General features: G+C 39.0%; 1 protein-coding gene across 1 annotated transcript in view; it reads right to left on the bottom strand.

Annotated features, from left to right (window-relative positions):
* col12a1b (collagen, type XII, alpha 1b) overlaps positions 1–20357 on the bottom strand; it is a 149561-nt gene that overhangs the window by 123364 nt on the left and 5840 nt on the right. Inside the window, 9 exon segments of the mRNA XM_040017990.1 lie at positions 5727–6002; positions 6307–6585; positions 10476–11078; positions 11863–12153; positions 12370–12543; positions 13746–13910; positions 14971–15234; positions 16481–16540; positions 18923–19066. Of these exon segments, the coding sequence (XP_039873924.1) occupies positions 5727–6002; positions 6307–6585; positions 10476–11078; positions 11863–12153; positions 12370–12543; positions 13746–13910; positions 14971–15234; positions 16481–16540; positions 18923–19066 (2256 nt within the window).

Here is a 20357-nt window from a genome sequence, read left to right as displayed (position 1 = left end):
GACGAGTGGAGCTAGACAGAATGGGAGAGAAATGGTGAAGACAGACAGAGAGACAGGCATGAGTCAGTCTTCCCTGCTCCTCCTAACCTTCCAGCCTTGCTCTCAGCTGGCTTACATTCCTGTCCGGTCTTGCTGCTCCTCATCTCCACCTCTCACTCTGGCTGTCTGCTGCTCTGTCCACTGCTGTGTTACTGTAAGTGCTTTGGAGAGCAGCTACTCCACTCCAAGAGTCCAAACATGGCTTAAAGTGGACATGTTCAGCTTTTCCTAATGTTCAGTCTTATGTTCTGCTCCACAGGTAGGCGTTCACGTTAAAAATGCCCAAGGTTTGGAAATATAATGTCAGTGTATGAACAAGTGATACCCATGAGCCAAAAATCAGGTTTAAAACGACTCAAATTACTCTGATTTTTTTCTACTCTTGACTCTGTATGATGTCATAAAGAAGCACAGAAGCTCCTCCCATATGCTTTAAAAAATCTTCTGTTTGCCAGGGACAGCCAATCAGAGGCTTAGAAAATTTAAGAAGAAGTTTTATGCTAACATTTTTTATGACTCAATAAAAAAGATTGGATTTGAATTTCAGTGCACGGTGCCTGCAAAGTATTTTATCTGTTTTAAATTTATTATATTGGTTTGAAAGATATGTCAGGTGCTTGCTGATGTGTGTAAATTTGCTATATTAATAAACTAACTTGACTAAATGGCTCACACAGAGTATGAATTGAGGGAATTTGTGCCTCTAGGAAAAATGTTTCAAGCTGTAATCAAAGTGAGGTCATTGCAGTTAAACGCTGTGTGTTTAAACCTGTGGTTCACCAGGATGTAGCTCACTTCTATGGCGTTAAGCCTCTACAGGAGTATGCCTGATGTAAAACTCGTCCGTAAATTATGACCATGCTTGCAGGTCTCTGAGAGGACCATCTGCATGCAACCCCAATGTATATGTGCCGACAAACATGCACAAACATGCAAAAACTGAGAATGTGTAAGCAGACCTGCGTGCAGGCAGGTTTCATAACTAATGTTAAAGTACAAAAATATTCCATAAAGTGGAAAAAAGAAAAAGTGTCAGGAGCGTCAGGAGAAGCTAGCGGAATAATTTCAGCTGGTGATTCTGTTTTCACAACACAGACTGATGCAGTTTATAAAAATAAATAAATAAATACGTGTCGCCCAGCACAGTGTTGAGTCTATTCACATTTTTGCAGAACCTTTTTATATGATGATGATGGTGATAACAAAATGCTATTTAATCACTCCACAGTCTTATAGGCTTTTGCAATACAGCCTAAGACCAGATTTTTGACAAAATATTTTCAAATTTCCTCTGTTCACATCTTTAAATAGACTTGTCTGCCACTGTAGCTTGTAAAATCTATACTTTGCATTTGGTTTGAACACCTCATATGCCCTTAAAACCAGATTCACTAGGGCCCACATCCTCATTTTAGGTTTGAGAGTGTTTTAGTAGGTAAAGGTGAATGCTTGGACATGAACTGAGCTGCGGTTTGGGGAAGGCCTCGAAGGGACCGGCGACGGGTCATGGGCCTGGCAGCTTGCAGAACTGAGGGAACCTATATAGATGAGAACCGGAAGGAGCATGTTTTGAGGCGTGGTCCTGCTCCTTAAATTCCGATACATAATCTCCAATTAAGTCAGGCATATCCATGTGCTTCAAACAAGCAGGCTGTTCTGATAGTATGGTTTCACGTAAGATTCAAAGCTGAATATTATAGTTCAAACATGGAAAGCAGGACCCTCTCAAAGGTCAGAGCACACATGAAAAATATGAAGCACGTTATTTAGCACTTCTGGGTTGCAAAGAAGCTTGCAGCAGCGGCAGCTTAAGCAGTTTAAATAGTGCACCCTGATATATCAGGTTTATCGAAATGAAGCGTCTCATAAGTCATCAGCCAAAACAACTGAAATGAGCTTTAAATGAGATCAGCTCTACTTAATGACACACCAGAACTAATGCTATGCTCAAATTCACCCAACATTAGTGGTATTCATAACACAGCAGAGCAACCACCTGATCTAGTCTAAAAAAAATACATGTGATTAGCTAAACTCTCCCTTCACTGGCTAGATTCCCTAAAGACTAAAATCTGACTCCAGAGGAGGTACAGAGGTTTACGTCCCGCTTTCACTCCAATGTGATGCAATGCTGAAAGCTTATTATGACTTTTTTTGTCAAATAATGCCAAAAACATTACCTACATTAAGATTTAAGGTTGTTTTGACTTACCATATTCTTAACAATTAACCTAAGTGATATCAGAAATTATGGGTAAAGTCACAAAAATAATACCCAAGAGGTAAAAGAAGCAATTTTTAATACTAACAATAACCCTCTATGAAAACTGGAAGGCTTCCTCCTCTCCCCTCTCTCATGCTCTGAGTGTTTATTATTTCTCTCCAGTAACAATAATTCTGACCTCCAAGCCTCGCTGGGTATTGAAAATCAGATCATTTACAATATTTTGGAGCAAAAGAGCCTCATGTTAAACACAGACTTCCATTAAATGTTTGTTTTAAGAGTCCTTGTTATGATCTGGTTCTCTTCCAGCATTTAGTCACAGCAATTACGGAAAACCTCAAATATTAACAGTGGCTGTTGGGCGGTAATAAAAAAAACATTATCGGTTAATCTCAGGGGATCGGCACATCGCGGCTGTGTGCAAAAGCTGACACAGAAATCGTGTGCACCTTTAAACAGCCATGCAGTTTATTTTAAAGACTCTACGTTAGCTATACAGACCAGAATGAAGATAAGCTGGAATACAAATGTGCATTAATAAATGCTAATTAAGCTGAAAATTGGATATTTTGTCAGGTGAGTCTGATGTTTTACCACCGAAAGTCACTTTTCATACAGAGATTAAGTTTTGCTTTTTAGCCAAAGGAACTTAAAATAATCAATGTTTCAGATATGTACGATCCAAGTCTGTGTAAAATGATAAGTCAGAGAATTAGCATCAAGTCTACTGAGCTTTTTAGCCTGTTTTAGTTGATGGGGTTTGTTTTTTTTTTACCTTGATGGCTGCCTGCACAAGTCTAACCACCAGCAGAAGCAATACAATGCTGATGATACACCACAGACTGCTCTTTGTGTCTGACATCTGATAGTTTATGCTGCCATTATATACCCCAACAATTCAGGCTCCAGTTACACCGCTAACCCATCAATGTGTTTACCCTATCACATGGTATCCATCACTCACACTGGCAATTGCTTTAATTACATAGAACATGCTCAATTTTTCATCTCTAATGGTTACTCTACCTCCATGCACCATGATGTCCCCCATTGGCTGGTGAAATCTCTCTGAGGATTTTTGCTGCCACTGTGTTGGTGTTTTTAAACTATGTGTAATAAACGAGGGGTAAATCTGGGGGTAGAGACCTGTCAATTACAGACAGACCAACCCTAAAGCACACACAGCTTTATAGTCCTTTTTGACTCTAATGAAGACCATAATTTACTAAACGAACATCGTGTTTTATTAAATGAGACTTGAAACTAGTAATTGAGACTATATACTCACAAGGAAAGTATTTACTGAGGTCATAAATCAACAGAGAACATTTTCCCATAGACTTCTTTACCGCCTGACTTCTCATTGCTACCTGTGTGGTTTAATTCAAAAATAAAGTGTCTACACTCTGTGTTTGAGGGGGCTTTTTTATCTGAAAAACAAAGAAAAACAGCTTTTCTCATGGAAACAGATGAAAGAGACAAACAAGCAGACAAAAAGGTGCATGTGTTGTGGCCCATTAATCATGCATCATGTGACTGGAGGAGAAAAAAACTGGATGGGAAACTCTCTGAGCTGGAGGACTACTTGACTAAGACACGAACTCCAGTTGCTCCACTGGAGCAGCGCAGAAGAAAATTGTTTTTACTGGGCAGCTACCAGCATGTCAATTAGTCAAAGAGACTCTAGAAGTGAAGTATGATTCAAAATTTCCCCTTTGAAAAATAACTGTTAAAATAAACCGTGAGTCATGGGCAGAGCTTCCTGCGTGTGCATTTTTCTTACTGTAGATGTATTTTTATGCAAAAACTTTCCCCCTGATATCAGTCAGGAAAACTGGGACAAAGAGTTAACTGACTCCTATGTAACTGTGTGCTATGGGAGGTGGGACAAACTGCTAACAAAAAAGGAAGAATGTATGCAAAACCTCAAGGCTCTGCATCGATTTATAGTTTTGAGGTAAAGTCATGTTCTAATGGGAACAATATTATAAGCCAAATGAGGGGGAGAATAAATCCATCTGAGGGCCAGCTGGGCGTTTCATGTCAAAGAGGTGCAAGCTGGGATTAATCCTGTCCCATTTTATAAACTGTCAAATTCCAAAAAAACTAACAAAAATAGAGTCGACTCAGACGACACGCAGCTGCACTATGTGAAGGAGCTGAAAGGAACAGGAGGTGAAAGGTAAACGCTAAGAAAAGCTGTTTCCATGGCACCAAGGAGTATGATTTGTTTATTTCCAGCCTCTGTCTTCAGTTTTGGATAAAAGATTATAATCTTAAGCATCTTTGGAAGGCTCATCATTCCTCTCTAAAAGCAATAAATCCGCCTGTGCTCGAATCTACAAAACTTCAGAAAAACATCTTCGGTTTGCTTCCTGTCTTTGTTGTTTATTGCCTCTGAGTGCACCATGGTCCATTTCTATCTCTGAGTTTATGTCTGTTTTTCATTCCTTTCCCTGTAAGGCTGCACAGATCTGACGAGGAGTTCAACAGGAGGCAGGCTGCGCTAACTTCGCAGAGCTCGCAGGGGTCAAAGAATGTGCACACTCCCACACTCCCGGGCACCGCAATGACTTTAAAGAGACACTTCATTCTATCAGAATAAAGTCTGATTTATTCCCATTCTTTAAGCCGGAACGACAGCTTGGACCCTCTAAGTTTTAATCATCCCCAAATCCTTTGTGATTTAAAGGTGCAATTAGATTTTCATAGTTTTTAAAGTCCCCTAGCACCAAGTAAATGATCACCCCATGTCTGCAGGCACCTGCCAGGGATCAGAACCGGTGACTCAATGAGCCACTGAGCCAACTACTTGGACTTCTGGGCTCAGTTTGTCCCGAAAACAACAAAGATTTCCTTCAACTGAAGCTTCACTCATGTAGCTCTTATTTATAAGAACATCTGCTGCCCATTAATAGTTAACCCTGTGAAGCCTTTTTTATTTTTTGTTTGTTTGTTTTTTCAGTTTTCACACTGTTACATGGAGAGCTATGGCACAGCATCAGGCTCAGCTAACTGAACCGTTTCCTGTTCAGCTTTAGCCTTGGCACTACAGTTCCCAAGATGCTTTGGCTCAGGCAGACAGGAAGTTTAATGCTACCACAGAGTTTTTAGTATTTGCTGGTTCTTCTTGTGTTCATATTTGTTTTCATTTGGTTTTTAACTAGGAAGCACATACAATGACGTTCATCCCATAGTGAAAAAGATGCCATATACCAGATTTAGCTGCTAGCTAATTTACCTCTGCAGTCTGTGGGTACATACACCCAATATTAAATGGGGCTAATGATCTTTTTTCTTTGGTGCCCAGCTTTTAAACCCGCTACAAACTACTCTTCCTTTGATGCAGCAGAGTCTAAAAGTGTACAACTGATATTAAAAAGGTTATTGTCCATTAACTTTTTATTAACGATAGTTTATGCTTTTTTATGTTTTTGTTGCATATGTCGATGACCACACTTGCCTTCTTTGGTAGTGCCCACAGTCTGTAGCGGCGTTCCGGGGCCGGACGGATATTCGGGAGTGACGGTGACGCGGTAGGTGGTTTGAGGCTGAAGCTCGTGGAGCACGGTGGTTATCTCCCTGCCAGTGGTGGTCGTCTCCATCCTCCGGCTCTCATCGTCAACCGGTTCATAGTTGAGTCGGTAGCGAATGACTGGTCCGGGAGCTGCTAGCCATGACACTCTGAAGCTGTCTGTTGTCTCTTCAGATACTCTGAGGTTGCTAACTGGGCCTTGTTCTGTGACACAAGTGAATCAGACACCCTCAGCTTTAACTGCATATCTTTACTCATTCATGCTGCCACTGTCCAAAACCTGAGCCTATTGTTCTGCGGTAACCTGCAGCAACCAACGTTGTGAATCAATCAATACACCTTCCAGTTCAATATTACACTTAATCACTTAATTTGTTCTATCACAAGTTTGGTCTTGGTATTAAAAACAGGTTTATATCTGTACTACACCTTTATGTTGATTAACAAAATATCTTAGCAGTGTGGAAAAAGAAAAGCATAAATAAATTGTTTATGCCAGTATAAATACCTTCTAGCGTGGTCTGATAGCCAGTCACAGGCAAGCTTTCCCCTTTCTCGTAGTGGGCGTAGATGTTGACTTCGTAGCGAGTGTAAGGGTTGAGGTAGGGCAGGAAGGCAGTGAGGGAGTCTCCGGGCACAGACATGGACACAAAATGCCCGTCGGGGTCATCTGCCGGCCTGAACTGAACCAGGTAGGACTCAACATTGGTGGCGTTCGTCTTCCATGAGGTCCTAAAGCTTCTGGAGCCAATCTCTGAGAAGGTCAGGTCCTTTGGCGAGATCAGTTCTGGAGGAGGAAGAAGATTTTTTTTAACTTAACAGGGTTCAGCAGCTAGTTCCTTTTTTGGCATAAAGAGTGTCTTCATTACGAATTAAGGAGAAGAAGAAGATGGTTAAATAATTAAAATAAAACAATACAGCACATTGCTCTGAGAAAAAAGATGATTATTCTCTGAAAGAAAATTATTTTATGTGTAAACTCAGACGAGAATGGTAAAATCATCAATAAACTGTAATCACGCATTACCAGCCTTAACCTCAACCTTAACATTTGAGGTTAAGGCTGGTAACATCACCCCAATTCTGAGGCTATCCTCGCACTGGGAGGTGGATTTTCTTAAACTTCTATATAATCTGACTTCTTTCTTTAACCAGAGGAGCTGCTCCCTGCTGGTAATTGAGAAGAATGCAAGTTTAAGGTTTTCAGACCTGGAAGGTAAGCCAATATTTTATATAAAGTCTTTCCAAAATAACCATATTAAGTAATGCCAGCATTGCATTAGATTACATTTTGGTAAGTTTGCAGGATTGCTGAGCAGTTCTGAAATGATGATCATGTTACAGAAGAACAATTCATTTTACTAGAAAGAGTAAAATGTTACATCAAAGTCAGGGAAAAGGTGTTATCTTAGCTTATTAGAATGAAAATGTAAAGTATTCAAATCATCATACAAAACTATTTGTATGGTATCCATCTCTGTGGAAATTCTTTATAGCATTTTTAAATCTTGATAACTTTTTTTTTATCATGATTTGTGCTTTATCAGAAGTTAAAATGCAATTTGGTGTTTAATTCCAAAAACTAAACTGACTGACTAAATGTGGAACAACTGAGATATTTACAGGTGGTTTGACATCTGTTTTCAAAATACATCATCAGAAGAAATACATTCCTTGTCTGGCTCTGACATTAAACTGGGCTGACAAAATATGTGTCTGACATCTTTGATATAGTGAGAAAAACAGCATCTTTCTCCAAATCTGGCTGTTAGTTAAAGGTGATTCATAGTCACATGCTGCATCTGTTAAATCAGCCCCAGATGTGATCACCTATGAGTGTCCCCTGTCGTGAAAAGGGTCCCTTAGGAGTCCTGTTGTTGCAGATTTCGAAGTCCACACTCGGTGAGCTGCCTGAGATTTTGTTTTCCCACTAGGTCATTTGAGATTAGACCCACCACAAGCAACCCTGACTAATTTATTCATTGAAGTTTGCAACTTATCTCCCTGGTATTGATTTTTCAGACACAATGAACACATTACTTCAAGCAGCTGGCCAACAGGCTCAGATTTGCATCATCAATCAGCTCAGTCTTTCTAGTGGAAAAACTAAAGCAGTTCTACAATTCGTATTCTCTGGAAGCTCTCTTTTTTTCTTCCTGTCTAAGGCTGTTATCCATATGCATATACCATCATCCGAAATAGACAAAAGTAGAAGAGAAAGGGCTGACCTACAAGGCAGTGCCATCATTCAGGATCGGGAGGGCCGAGACCCGCTACCAGAGCTCTTTAAGTTGGGCTACTGCACATTCTCTTTGTTGACATAAAGTCATTATTATATAAGGATTATATAATTGGCAATCAAAGCTGGTGTGAGTCACATTTAATACTGCCAGACGTGGAAGCTCGTTTTGGCAAACACTGAGCGATTATTTTTGCCCTTTTCTAAGAGGATGAAACAGCATTTGTGATTTAACATCTTTGGTGTTTAAACCCGACTACCAGACGTTTTGGGGTGGGTGATGACTTCAGTGCAAAGAACTGCACTTCAAAGGTTTGTTTATGTGACAGACAACACACCTGACAGCTTGCATAGACTTTGTGTGGTAACACACTGAGTCATCTGCTGCTCTGGCTCAGTTTAAACAAATGCAAATACATCTCTGCAAAGGACTATTTGACCCATTTGCACATGCAGAAACTCTCCCTGTCCTTGAAAGATCAAAAGGTGGGCATGTGTTTTACACATTGAGGCAAAAAAAATGGTTTTAGCTAATAAAGACATGCTCAGAAAAGGGACATGAAAGTAATCATGTCCATGTGGATGGCTGATGGTACAGTTATGTACTCTCATCGACCTCACAGGGGGGTAAAGTTGCAACCGACTGCTGCTGTGGTTAATTGTTAAAATGTTGATTTCTTGACTGCACGTGTAACAATAACATTAGTTAACTGGTAGATTTAGAACTTGAGCTGAAATTTTAAAGAAAAGATTTCTAATTATTGTACTAAACCCATGGGTTGATCAAAATCATTGGCATTGTTTCTAGCACTGTATGCAAATAAATGAAAGCAGCTTCAGTTGTTTGGTGGTTAGGAGGAGGAAGCTGTTGTTTGGTGTGGAAAACCTTGAAAAACTAACAACATGTGTTGAACTTGTTTAAAACAAATAAAGTGAGAAAGCAAGATAAATCTCCGAAATTAACCCCAAAATAGAGACCAACAGGATGCTGGACTTGTTTATAGTTTTTGAGGTTGTACTTCTTTTTCATTATTGTGTGAACACTGAAAACTATACTTGCTGAACAAATGGAAATGTTTGAAAGCAAGTTGTATAACATATATATATAGATATATAACTAATGAACTGTGGGCTGTTTCATACTCCATGGTTGGTTCTGTTGAGCTACCTCGTGCCAACAATTAAGCAATGTTTATTCATAAAGTCCTCTGAATGTAATTTAGCAAATGTAAAACGGAATAAACGGATAAAGATCTGTTTCTATCCATCAACATAAAAAATACCATTGTCTGCAAAGGAAATCAGAATTCAGAATTCATCTAAAACAGTATAAAACTTGTGTGAAAAAAGTTTTCGGGGTTTTTAAAAAATATATTGTTGTATATTTTGCACTGAGCGTTTTAGCTTTTGCACTGTACTCAAATGTGACAGGGGCTGATCTGATCTGAATGAAGGTGTTCAACTCATGAATCCTGAGAACTGAATCCTCCAGTGTAACTGAGAAGCCAAAGAGGTAAAAGTGCGCTGAAATCAATCATAAAGCAGTACATTTGTTGCAGACTGGTAATTTCAAGACCAAGATCAACAGTGAATGGTTCAAACCTTCAAACTTAGTTTTCACAGAATTACAATGTTGATGCTGGAGTATTGGTATACAGTTCATAGGGTATACTACAGCTTGGCATTAAAAGAAATCCTATAATTATGATGCTGAATAGCCTTAATATGCTCTTGATTTCTGGCTGTAATTGAAAAAAGAAAACTTGTGCAAACAAAAGTAAGTTCCCTGACTTCACGATGTACGTCTTGGACATTGCCTAGATGTCCTTTTCAGACTTTCTATTGAAAAAAATTTGTGTCCAGTCACTGTTTTATACTATCAATTATTATAGATTATAAAAAATTAAATAAAGCAGATATCCTCAATCGAAAGAAGAGTAAGAATGTCAAACCTCCAATTTCTGACTGTTTCCCATTCCAATTAACTTTCTGAATTTATTCTAATCTGCAAGTTTATAATGCAGATAAAAGAGGACAAAAGTTTACATTACTTAAAAAGTCATCAGTTGCCAAATTAATTAAATTACAAAGACTTCTGTGGTGTTTTGTTGTTGTTTGTTGTTTCAACCATGTTCATGTTTGATAGGGATTCAGTGTGTAAAACTGATTAACATCCAGCATTACAGTTAAAGCTAGGATGTATACAACTACATAAAGCAACCTGAATTAGATTAAAATGAGCATTGCTTTCTTTTTTTACATAAATAACACAGTCCAAATAAAGACTGAATTAAAAATAATATATGTATCCATCAAAAGAAAAAATGAAATCTTATGGAACTCTATAACCCTAAACACAAAACACAAGCACATTGGTCAAACAAAGCCCAGCATAGCACAATGTCATCTGCATAGAGGATTATAACCACATTACTTACGTCGCTGGAGGATGTTGCGGAGTTCCTGTTCAATCCGGAGGCAGATGGACTGAATGAGTTCTTTGGAAATCCTCTGGAAGGCATCAAAGTCTTCTACAGTGTACACATGGGTCTCTGCAGGTGGATTAGCAATGGCCTCAAGCTCACTTCGCACAGCATCTTTAACACCCACAGCAAAAATCTCCACATCAGCATTTCTCAGCCTGGTGGCCGGCTCTTGGAAGGCATCGGATGACTTTCCATCAGTGATGAGGATGGTGACACGAGGAACATTGGCACGCGCTCCTCTGACAGCCTGGAATATCTTCTCCTTGACATAAGTCATGGCCCTGCCGGTGTTGGTGGAGCCGCCACGGTATGGGAAATTTCGCACAGCCTTGACCACGGCATTTAGATCGTGGTGAGTGTTCAGGTAGAACTCAGGGTGAGGATCCCTGCTGTACTGGACCAAGCTGATCTGAACTTTGTCAGGCCCAATGTCAAAAGTATTGACCAACACCTCTAGGAAGGCTTTTACTTTGGCAAAATTTGCCAGACCAATGCTATAGGATCCATCAACCAGAAGGACAACATCAGCCTGCACATCCACACCAAGGGAACATTCTGGATAGACAGAAAAAAAAAGTACAAAGTTGACTGTTAAATTCTTTACAATAAAGGTGTTTATTCTTGTATAAAGTTGATAATGAGCTAAAGAATTGTGGTGTTGAGAAAGTCTTAATAGCATGTGCTAGTCCTCTAAAGATAATACAACATTTGAACAACATGTTACAAGAGCGCTCCTAGTCAAGTGAAAACTATAATTGATTAGAATTTGGCTGGTTTTTCTAGTCAAATAGGCAGCAGTGCACAGTTTCCAGTGTGGCTGCAAGTCACACTGAGGCCCCCTGAGGTCTAATCAGGCATAATACTAGCTCTAACTCTATCCCTCTGCTATCAGAATTTGGTTTTTTTAATTGCTTTCCAAAGTCTTGGCAATCATTGGAGAAAAATAAGGAAGTATTCTAACTAACAAGCATTGAAATCTATGAACATTTATTCCAAGAATCACTTTTTTTTTGTTTTTAAGATATAAAATTAGTCTTCAGGACTAGAGCTAGAGGTGATAACTTAGACATCACTGGTTTAAATTTAGTAAGCTTTTTTATGGACCTGTTCCCAAAACTTTTTGATTGTCACCTGCAATTTGTTTAGTCTGACATGTGAGCTGATACAATGTTTCCAGGTTTCTTTGCATTATTTACAGCAGAGCATTGAGTCAGTACAGTTTGCCAGAGCCTGCCAATTAAACCACTGATACACTTACAGACATTTTATTCATTAATCTATGCCGGTAGTCAAAGAGAAGTCTCTCTATAAACTTTTACTTTCATTGTTTGGTACTCACCCAGTGAAACTCTAACTGGCAGAGTCTTCTGCATGGCCGTGATGGGCTCGCTGGGTGTCAATCCCTTCAAGGCAAACAGAACGATTTGGTACTCTGTATCTGCCGAGAGACCTCGGACCACCACCGAGGTCTGGCCTGCCCCCACATACAGTTCCTGACGCATGCTGCCAGCCATCATGGGGATCAGCTGAATCTTGTATCCGGAAACATCTCCAATAGAGGGGTCCCACATCAACCGCATGGACTTTGAGATTACCTCCTGGACCTGGAGATTGGAGGCTGGCTCAACAACTGCAAAAATCAGAGATGGAATCACAATTATAATGTCATATATTTGGAAAAATTAAATAAAAAATAAGAGACAAAAAATAAGAGTGTATACTGCAATCTACATCAAACTACAGTTTCAACCATATTAAAGGGTAAAAACAAAGGTACAAATGGCAAGAGAATGTTTTTTAACAACTCAGACTAGGCATGAAAGTAGTAGTTTTAAAGATGTCTCACATTCGTCTCCACTGACGACTACATTGAGCTGATCTTCTACACCAGCGCACATCCGAGTAATGAGCTGTTTTTGCACGTTCTTTATCATGTCGAAGGTGGCCACACTGTAGATGTGACTGCTGTAAGGGGTAGAGGCCATTAGCCTCATCTCCTCTTCATCTGCCTGTTGGATACCTACGGGGGAAAAAGACAAACCACAAACTCAAAGCTGTGGTAAAAGCAGAGTGGATGGTTCTTCATGAACATGTGGAAATTGTTGTGGTTTTCAATGCCGGCCAAATTTAGAGATGATTCCTCATTTTGAGCTAAGCTGAGGCGACACCACTGAATTCTTAGCCATCCTTGTAAACTCACTGGCATTGGTTGACGAGGTAACGGGTGCATTTGCTCCAGGTCTGTAAATACTGGATGAAATGAACAATCTGTAACAAAGTTAAGCGAGCATTTACTTTCCACGTTTGCATATTAAATGCTCTCTTTTCTGTTCCACATTGGTTGGAAAGTCTGACAACATGGGCAGTAAATATGAAAAGGGTTTATGGTGCTATACTCCTCTGTAAAACTTTGACACTGTTGGAAGAGTTGTATCCATGCATAGATTTAAGTTTGACTAAGACAGCTGGTATCCTGTGAACTTTCTTATTGAGAGAGGTACTTACTAAAAAAATATTTTTATTGCTTTTAGACAGGGTCAACTATGATATGGGTTAAAGTTCTTTCATAAGTGCCTATTTGTTGGGGCTGGGGTTTAAACTCAACAACTTTTTGATTAGAGGCACTGAGTAATTACCATTACTTCCTGCACCATTCAGTGTTTCTATAAAACACGTGACCGTAGACCCACAAAAGTTAAGAACTCATATTTGCCAAAAGAAGCCATGTCACTGTAAGCTTTGCCTTAAGACAACTCCACCAAACTCCACCTTTAAGAATCCTTTTAAAGCTGGGATAACCTCCAAAAACATGATGGCTAGCCCAATAAATTGTCTCTAGGGAACGTAGCAGGAAGTTTACAGTGGTCCTCTGACAAAAACTAAAAACCATTAGTGTCTCGCTAAGCAGTTTTCTATCATTGATCTGTTTCCACTGACTGCAAAAGATGAGCTATAAGTCCTGAACCACCAGGCCTCTTTAACTCCATAGCAACATCCCAGTGGTGTTTCTTCGTCTGAGTTTGTGGAAAGTCTGAGCGAAACTGGAGCATAAACACACATAAAACCTGCTATCACTTGCTTGTAGGTTAACGATGTAGGAATTTAACCTTGTTCCATTACTACGTCACCACAGGTTGCTTTTGTTACAAACCCCTGCTAAAAGCATTAAATACGAATGGAAAATGTAATGTGGAGTGCAATAAAATTGCTCTGGCTGCATACCGAGGACAAAGATCTCCACCCCCGTGCTCCGGAGCTGCTTGGCATAGCTCGCCACTGGATCCTCAGATTTGCCATCTGTGATGATCACCAGCACTTTGGGGAGACCATTTCTGGCGCCGGACGCCTCACTGAAAACATTTCTCAAAACGTAGTCCAGAGCGTCACCTGGACCAATGAGAGAGAGAAGAGTTTTACTTCATTGGGTGTTCTTAGATTTAAATTGTAGAATGATGAGGAGAAAAACAACTATTTGATTCAGGAAATCTTTTTGTAGACCAAAACTCAAACTCAGCAATAAACCGAGCAGCAAAATCAGAGATATCACAGGATGAAACACAGCACATAATCATGATGAGAAATCCACCACCAAACCTTTTGACATTTAATTCTCTGAGGTACCTTCATTGATCATGCGCTCCTTCAAGTTTGATATAAACTCCATTTTTTCTTTCTCTTTTCTTGACGAAATTTTATATTACTTGTAATTTTCTTGATCTGTCTTCTGAACATTTCATATGTGGTCTGTTTCAAAATTTGAGGATTTAAAATGAGCATGGTCTTAGCAGGAATGGTTCAAATTCAGTGGCACTCCTGGCATTTCTGATTTCATCTTGCGTGCACTATTCAGGCACTACTTCACTCTGCATACAGTTACTGTGAGCTACTTTGCAGCCCACCTCTAATCCAGCTCTTCCATTTCATGCTGTATCTGAATTAATCATTGTCATTTCTCTTATTATCAATGCCTGCTCTGTTTTGTCAGAGGGTCCTGCTGCTGCTCTCTTTCCATGTACACCCATGGAAGGGCGGGGAGGTCCCAGATCAGAGTGATCTCGCCAAATTTAAATGACTTCACTTGCAATAACAGTCCCATTTTGACTCAAGTGGCCCTGACAAGGCTGCTTTATTGCTTTCTCAGCAAGTTAAACTGTGTGTAATGTGATTATAATTTTATTTCCCTGTACTTTAATGGATGTGTTTTTAATTCCCTTACATCCCAGAGTTTTGCCTGCATATTTGTCAAGTGAGCCAAGCGAGACACACGTGAAATGAGCACTCACCTCACAAAAACAAATCAGTCTTTAACAGCCATGTATTAAAAAACGATTATGCTTGCTACCAAAGATAAACATCCCCCTTAAAAAGGGTGTTACTGATTGGAAATGTCCCAGGTCAATTTAACTCCACAGAAAACCCAAAGAACTGAACAGCATCAACAGGTCACCTGTGTTCGTGTTGCCTCCTTTGTACGGCATTGAGCCGATGGCCCGCAGAAGCGCCGGTCTGGTCTGGTGTTCGTTCAGGTTGAACTCAGTCCTGGCGTCATCACTGTACTGGACCACGCCTACCCGGGTTTTTTCCTCGCCGATATGAAAGGCTCCAGCAGCCGCAGAGATGAAGGAGCGTATGTATTTGAAGTTTGGCCTGCCCACGCTCCAGGAGCCGTCCACCAAGAACACCACATCGCCGATGATGCTGGCAGAGCATCCTGCAAAAAAAGTTCAAGAATGAAAAGGAAGAAAACGCTGAACATTAAACAGAAAATGTAATTTTTCTGTCGCCATATGTGAGTAATAGCCTTGGACTTTAGGTTTATTCAGTGGCAGTACTTTCTCGATAACGTTAATATTCTTTGTTGAGACTAAAAAAAAAACACTCAGTGTTATTTTAGATTAAATAATGATTTGCATTGTTCCACTTTTGGCTCTCTCGTCTGAAAGTCAATTTGAGTGGATTTGTTTGGTTAATGCTTGAAATTAAGGCCTGAGGGTTAAACTAAGATGTCAGTAAATATCCCACTCATGAAGTTGAATCCTGTACATGTGCCAGAAAAAGCTTTTGCTAACAAGTGACTCAATGAAGCTTCAGAAGTTGTTGGCTACATCAAAGATCATCACGCCAAACAGCTCAGCAGTGCTGGTGTTCAAGTCCTGCCACTGTGTAGACCAGAATGTGGATGTTTCTTCGGATTTTTGGGTTCTTCTCTCTAACGTTAGAACCTTCAGCTTACAGTATAAAGTGGCATACTTTTAGTTGCCTAATCCTAAACTTTTAAACAGACCTTAACCACTAAAACTTTACTTGGGGGTGTTAAGATGTTGGCTTTACTCGCATTCACTTTTCTCAGCTCAGCATGTTTTAAAGTCATTATTTTTTGTTAATTTAGATACTGTTTGTTGAACCAGACTTCATTGTCTCTCCTCTGCCCTGCTTTCTGGGAGTTTCCTCGTGACTTTCCCCTCATGAAGAGAAGGAAAAATCTGCACAACCTCGTCATCGTGTGCAGAACGGGGGCCAGGGCAGCAGTGGCAGCAGCAGCGCTCTTGTAAATCAGCATCTGTAATGGTTTCCACTTCTCTCAGCACTTCAGGGCTGGGTTCAGCTCACTCCCACAGCTCCAACAGCAGCAACCTCCCACCACACCTATGACCCCCGCCGCACTGAGCATGTGCAGCTTCCCCCGTATTGGCATAACTGCTCGGCAGGGAACCAAATCGATGACCAAATCCTTCAGAGATTTATGGGGGCCTAATTTTGATTATTGCTATACAATGGGGTGTTTGTAGAGCCTTCCTTCACTGCTAAGCTCACACTGATGAACACCGCCCAGAAGAAAACCCACGAACAAAAAGTCGAGGAGGTACGGCAGTGGATTTATGACTCATCATTATCTGAGTAGGAAGTGAAACCCCTGGTCAAACTAAGGTGTGTAATAAGTGAACAAAAGTACTCACTGACTGAATCTGAAGAGTCTGGTTTCCTGGAAGTTCCTCTTGTGCTTCCACTAGATTCAACTGAAAGACAATGAAACAATCGCGTAATTACAAAAGTCAGTTCATATCATCTATTGTGCTGAAATTATCCTCAGGAAACCCAATATCTTTACAGTGATGACATGTTATGAATCATTTTCTGTCACTGTTTTTCTTCATCTGAAGGCAGACCTCTGAAATCAGCCCAACTCTTGTGTTTTAAATTTCCCTATGTAGGATTTATCCTCTCATCAGAGGGTTTCTTGAGCAATTTTTCTTTTTTCTTGATGCAACAAACTTCCAAATGAGCTCCCAAATGGAGAAACTGTCAGGTTGATGTCATAGTTTGTGTAGGATTTCCAGCATAGCTCAAGCTCAGAGGGCTTCTCAGATCATCAGTTGTCCCCACCAAAAACTGCTGCCATGATGTCAGTGAAGACCTCAGTCAAAGCCTGAAATCTGGGTCAGTGTCCCATTTCATACTTTTGCTTGTAAACATCATAAACATGGTTTAGGCCTATCCCTGGTTTGACAATCCGAAGAAATCCTTTCTTCCTCTGAACACCAAAGTGCTTTACATTTTATTTACAAGTTGTTATCTTTAAATGTCTTCAGTCTTTTCTATTGGTTGATTTTTAGCTACAAACCTCTCCTTGGAGTGGTTTCCTCTAACTGCTGTTCATGTATGAGTAAAAACCATAATCAGTATGACTTTATTCCTCATTGTATTTTACAATTGTTTGGTCCGAAACAGAATTAGGCAAAAAGGGTACTTTTTGTAAATTCTTTCTTCCTTTTTTTTTTAATGATCAAAAATGGTAAAAAAAAATGTCTTTATATGGTGTTAAATGAATCTGAACTAGGGCCAGGCTTAAAAAAAATATCTAATACCTCTTAGTGCAATAAGATGGTGCAGTATGTTAATACAAACATTATTTGAAGGTACTTTTTCAAAAATGACATTCTGCAAAATGTACATAGATCTTTCACCAACAGGGGCAATGTGTTGAAATGTGTGCTGCTGTTATCCTTTGGTATCTGCCCCCTAGTGGTGAACATTTTAGTAACATGTTAGTAAGGGTGATTCCAAAAACTACCTTTAATTATGCTGTCCCTATCTCCTGGAAAAATCTGAGCTGATTACTATGTGGGAATTTAAGTCAGTGTTATAGAACTGAGAAAATAATACTGGTAGACGTTGCGTCCACTGACTGTAGCGTTTGACAGTTGTATTTGTGTGTTTATGCTTATATCAGTTATCTTTTAGGCCAGGTAACTCTTGAAAATGGGTTTTTAATCTCACCAAGACCTTTACCTCAATAATAACAGGCTGTAATATTTCAAAAATGTCTTCAGCCAAGTGACCAAAGTGAATAATGAAATTTTATCTTTTGGTGCTGGAACTGTTGATTATGGTAAAGTAATATAGAGGAAAAATGTTGATGGAAATCTGTGGTAGACACACTACAGGTTGCTGTTTTCCAAGTGCAGAGGAACAAATTGTTTTTGAATTGCAAAAGAGTCAAAAGAAGTGATGCCTACTTATAAATTCTCATTGCACAACTTAATGTAGCCATTATTTTTGCACAATACAATTTGAGCTGCTCTTGTGTCTTTTTTCTGTAATTAGGTAGTGGTAAACTGTTCAAAAAAATTCTGTAAATAGTAAAACCCCTCCCTTCTGCATTAAAAAAAACTCACCTTTGAAGTCATGTTGTTCATGTTGTTCCTCGTGCCTGTTTTCAATTGTCTTGTTTTTGCTTTCGAATTTATGGTATCAATGAGTAAGCCAAAGACAATTTTCTGTCTCTCCTAAGTAACTCTCAGACTAATAACCAGTAAAAGCAGCAGTTGAGAAAAAAGGCTCACCAGCATGATTGCTTGGTGGATTTTTTTCTAGAACTTCTGACCATATCACATGGCACCAGCAGAATGGAAACTGTATACAACTGGAATCTGTCCTGGCTGGCTCCCTGTGCTGCAGATTTGCTTAAATCTGTCAAGTCAGACTTTTAGTCTACAGTTTTTAACTTTGGCAAAGCTAAAAATTGTCTTAACTGACTCCAAATGTCATGCTAAATGGACCTTGTGGTGAGCTTGCTTTGTGATTTACTGTTTCCAGGATAAAGAATTAAATACAAACCTATTTTTAAGTCAAATTAAAGCAATTTAAATAAAGAAATACATTTGAGGTTGTTTCCTTGAATGACGAACAGTCTGCTGTACTGAAACACCAAAATACTGAAACGAATGTAGAAACCGAGCAATGTTATTAACATATACTGGTGAAAGGGCAACACCTGGCAGGTGTCTCTCTGTTATCTTCCACACTCTGTGTTAGTTTTTAGCTTTTTTTTAAGCTTTTTACGGGACATCTGGCATTGATTTCCACAAGCACACAAATGCAGAGACACGGTGACTCACGTGTGATCTGGCCGGAGATGGGCAGACTCTGCTCTGATCCAGAATATGCAGTTATCGTTACGACATAATCCACATCTGGAGTCAGGTCTGAAATGGAGGTCTTAGTGGCAGATGCAGGCAGAGTAAATTCTTTTGTTGGTTCTTCTACAAGAATGCACAAAGTCAGAGGGAAGTCATTAGGAAACTATTACATGACTTGATTTTTTCAAGAGTCAATACAGGGCTTCAGAAAAACCTGATTTCGACTGCTGACCCGGGGACTGGAATAGCCATGTAAACACACAATAGTATAATCGATTTGATAAAAAAACAACTTTCTTTGTTACTATAAAACACACATTATTTTAACCCTTTAATTCCCCTGAATGTTCCATGAGATGAATGCTAATTATTTGTTAAAAAATATCTTAGCCTCATTTAATAGAAATAAACATTATTAACAGATTATATTTAATGTGAAAACTTTCTCTAATATTTCTGTGCCTCTAATAACTGAAACTGTAAAACTTACAAACTAATTTTCAGTTACTTTTTTATTTAACAAAAAACAGAAACGTAAAAATATTTACTGTTATATATTAGGCCTATTTCTTGACAAAATATATCAACCTTGGTGGTTATCAGTTACCCATCCTAGCTTATTTATTTAGTATTTGTTTTTAACATCATAAACGTTTCTAGGTTGACCATTTTGTAGGTTGACTTTTTTTTTTTTTTTAATAAAAATGACTCTTGTTTTGCTATCTCAGCAAAAAAAAAAAAAAAAAAAAAAAAAGATAACTGGCTAATCTATTTGCTAATTGACATGAATAGAAAGGCTAATGTTAAAGTTAGCTATATGGGCAGTTAGTCAAGGTATGTAACTGTTATCCTTATTTCTTAGTCAATATAGAAGTGCAAGCTACAGTTTTGGAGTTTGGTTAGCTAGCTAATAGTATGTAGCTGTTACAACTTGTTGTTGATGAATATACATATTAAAGCTAATATTAGTTCTGTTACTTAGCTCGTTCAGCAATAGCAATGATATGTCACATTCACATCATAGCCTCATCAATTTAGTCCTTGTAAAGCCTTCATGTTGAAAAGCTAATAATCTCAGTACCTGTTTCTTGTCAGAAAAGATCTGTTATTGAAAGTAATATGCTATTCACTTAGTACACTTTCTTAAGATGGCTTTTGAATAGCAATTGCCAATAAATAACTAAACATTAGCTCTGTTAAATAAAAAAAGTGTTACACTTACTTTTACTTACATGTTTGTATTTAAACTGATGCTAGTTTTGTTAACTAGCAACAGTAAGTCCCTTACCTGTCAATGATTTAATAGTTCTGTTAATTAGTGTCTGTGTTTGATCATATGTGAGTGGACGTTAATTCTTTTAGTTAGTAACAGCACATTGCTTACCCCTGTGAGTGTTTGAATGTTAGTTAGGTG

This window comes from Simochromis diagramma, unplaced genomic scaffold (assembly GCF_900408965.1).
Source record: "Simochromis diagramma unplaced genomic scaffold, fSimDia1.1 OVJJ01000802.1, whole genome shotgun sequence".
NCBI classification, from domain to species: domain Eukaryota; kingdom Metazoa; phylum Chordata; class Actinopteri; order Cichliformes; family Cichlidae; genus Simochromis; species Simochromis diagramma.
This window is presented reverse-complemented; position numbering and strand designations above follow the sequence as displayed.